Here is a 3,379-nt window from a genome sequence, read left to right as displayed (position 1 = left end):
AACTAGTAGACTAGTCGACCAGTCCCCGAGCGTATAGTGCTCGGTGGTCGGTGCAGTCGTCATGAATCCAAACTAGTAGACTAGTCGACCAGTCCCCGAGCGTATAGTGCTCGGTGGTCGGTGCAGTCCCCAAGTTTCCAAACTAGTAGACTAGTCGACCAGTCCCCGAGCGTATAGTGCTCGGTGGTCGGTGTAGTCCCAAGAATGTCATACACAGTCCTCCACCAATTCTATTTGTTCTTTGGGAAAAAGCATCTTTGCCACATTAATGCGTGATGTGACGAGGCACCCTGACGTATTGTTAGACAGTTGCATGAAAAGGTGCGCTGGGTAACTATGCAGCCGCTCTTCGCGTGGTTCAAGAAAAAGAAACCACCAATTATATAGAAAAACTACCGCATTAACTGCCGGTAATTATTGAAAACCGAAACGCCGCATCTGGCGCAGGGCCCGCCCACTTCCCAAGAATGCGAGAAGTGGAAGGGGTGGAGCCGTTGCCTATAAAGATTCTACGCCACACCTGTAATCTTGTACCCTGCCTTGGCCTTCAAACCTTCTGTCCTTGCCATTCCTGCCTTCTGCAACCTCCATCCAACTCACAATCGCTTCCGCAGCGTTCATGGCAAAGAGTGACTCGAAGAAGAGGGCGGAACTGATGGCGAAGGAGTGGAAGAAGTCCCGAAGCAACACGAGGTCACTCAACGACCTCGTCAGAATGGGGCTGCTTCACAATCAGGAGCTTGGCGGCTGGAGGGCGCCGGAAGGGGAAGGCTACCCCGACCCCCGTGCCGGTGAGATTGTAGTTTTTGAGGATTTTTTCAAGAGGGGTTTTGGGATTCCTGTCCACCATTTCCTCCAGGGTCTTCTTCTTTACTATGAGATCGGGATCTGCAATCTGCACCCGAACTCAATTCTTCTTATCTCCACCTTTATCCATCTGTGCGAGGCCTATGTTGGGATAGAGCCGCACTTCGACCTCTTTCGTTACCTTTTTTGCTAGAGGAAGAAAGGAGCAGTTGGAGGCTCCAAGATTGCAGGTGGAGTATACCTCAATCTTCGTGATGAGATGAAGAACCGGTACCTCAACTGCCCATGGAACACTTCCCTCACCGAATGGTACAAGAAGTGGTTCTATGTCAGGGAAGAGCCGGGTAGCTCCACGTTCTACGACGTAGGCTACATCCCCGAGAAGAGGGTCAGCTGGACGGACCGCCTGGACTTTACTGGTCAGGTGGCCGACCTGATGAAACTGATCGACTGGTCCCGCTTAGACGGGCCAGGAGTGGTCGGTAACTTTATTTGTCATCGGGTGATGCCCTGCCACAGGAGGGTTCATTCGGCATACGAATACGCGGGGAGCCAGGACCCGACTAGGATGAGCCCTGAAGGTCTTGAGAAGGCGGAAGTGCAGGAGCTGATGAACGAGTTGTTCAACTTCATAGACGACAACTTCGTTCGAAGCAGTGATCGGATGCACGCCTTCAAGCTGGGGCGACCAGCTCCTAAGGTAAATAAACAATGTTACTGACTGATATTACTTTTTGAGTACTTGTTCCCCCAGTTATTGACTTGTCTTTGGTTCGACTGCAGATTGGAGATGTTGACCGGTGCGCAGTGTACGTGTCACTGGCACCAGGTATGGAGAATCCTGCGGGGGTGGACCTGTCGGAGGGCAATGCTGCTCGGTGTCTTCAGTACACTAGCAGCGAGGAGGAGCAGAACCGCCCCGCCCCGACCACCGAGGACAGAGTGGCCGGGAAAAGACCACTAGCGGCGGACGTGCCACCCGCAGAGGCGCTGCCGGCGAAGAGCAGCCAAGCGCCGAAGCGCCATCGGCTCGTCAAGATCACCGATGACGACGACGAGGAGGACGAGGCCGCGCCTTCTTTGGTTCGGAGGCCGCGCAGTCGTCCGGACGTTGCGCTGGTTACCACTGGTCAGATGACCAGTGACCCTCCTGCCCCACACGTCGAGCCGACGCGTGTCATAGAGACGAGATCGGAGGCACCGACCGGTAGGACCAGGAGGAGGTTCTTCACCGCGACGCATAGGCGCTCCGATCTGTAAGTTCTTCAATCTTACTCTCGTACTTTTATATGTTTTGCATTTTGTTGCTGCTACTTCTGACGTTGATTAAATGTCACATTTTTGTTAGCGTGGCGTCGGACGTTGACCCTGACAACGTTGCTGGCCGGGGGACTGCCGAGCCCGTGGTTGTCGCCGAAGATGCCACGCCGCAGGCCACCCAGGAGTGTGCTGAGGAACAGCCCACGGTGGTGAACGCGGCTGAGACTGCCGAAGAGCACCCGGCCTCGGCAAGGGCCAGAGCGGGCACCCCTACGAGGGATGGAGAGGCTGCGAGGACGCCTCCCCCGAGCAACGTTGTGGAGGAAGAAAACAGAGCTCCGACTCCCTCGCCAGCTGAAGAAGGGAGAGTCCCAACCCCGCCCCAAGCAGGGGCCTCTGCACCAGTAGACTCCCCTGGCCTGGATCAGGTCCAGTGATGCCTGCGACCACGGCGGGGGGTAGTGCGGAGGGCGAGGAGACCCGGACGGCCTCCGATGATGAAGTAGAGTAGATCTAAGGTCGTCCCCAAGATGGTCGCCAGCATGTTTACGTGTGTCGCCAACGCGGGGACCACTTCATTGGTCATAAAGAGCTCGCGGAGACGGAGGAGGCCGCGAGGGTGGAGCGCGCAGCAAAGCGGCTTGTGGACGAGGTTATGGTAAGTGGTCTTTTTGCGCTGCTCAAAGTTTATATACGTTGGCCCTAGAATCAGTATGTATTCTTCTTGTAGGGCGCAATGAAAACGGCGAAGTACCGGAAAAGGTGCTTCGACCAGATTGAGGGGATCGTGGCCGAGAACAAGGCCCTGTCCGCGGAGGTGGACCGGCTTTGGTCGGAGGCCGAGGAGAAGACGGCCGAGATGGGTGCTTAGGGAGAGCGCCTGCTCGATCTCAATCAGCGGCTGGCCGACAAAGATCGGGAAAGGAGAGGTTAGTCTTGTATTCCGAGCAGCTGTATGTAGCCACGTAGTCATTTTTGTTGACCGGAAATTGCTCTTGCAGACTAGGAGGAGGAGGTTGCACGCCTCCAACAAGAGAAGGAGAAGCTCGACTGGGACCTTGCCGGGCCGCTGGAGACTGGTCGCCGAGCTGGCGAGGAGCTAAGCAACAAGAGTCGGGAGTTGACTGGTAAGAAGCGTATGCCCTTCTTATTTGTTTGCTCGACATTCCTTGTCTTGTGTACGCACTAACTTCTTGCTTGGTTCTCAGTGCTTAAAGTAAACACCAAGAAGCACCTCGACGAGCTGATTAAGGACCGGGACTCCTGGAAGGCCAACTGCATCAAGCTTTGGAAAGGAGTGGCCCCGGTGCTT

The 3,379-nt window shown here is 55.4% G+C and overlaps 1 protein-coding gene across 1 annotated transcript; it reads left to right on the top strand.

The window, feature by feature from the left end:
• LOC110431130 (cell surface glycoprotein 1-like) lies at window positions 1,639–2,504 on the top strand. The gene is made up of 2 exons (XM_021449836.1): window positions 1,639–2,063; window positions 2,156–2,504. Exons 1-2 carry the CDS (start codon window positions 1,639–1,641, stop codon window positions 2,502–2,504), a joined length of 774 nt encoding a protein of 257 aa, XP_021305511.1.

This window comes from Sorghum bicolor, chromosome 10 (genome assembly GCF_000003195.3).
Source record: "Sorghum bicolor cultivar BTx623 chromosome 10, Sorghum_bicolor_NCBIv3, whole genome shotgun sequence".
NCBI lineage: Eukaryota > Viridiplantae > Streptophyta > Magnoliopsida > Poales > Poaceae > Sorghum > Sorghum bicolor.
The sequence above is the reverse complement of the archived record's forward strand: the minus strand, read 5'-3'. Positions and strand labels throughout refer to the sequence as shown.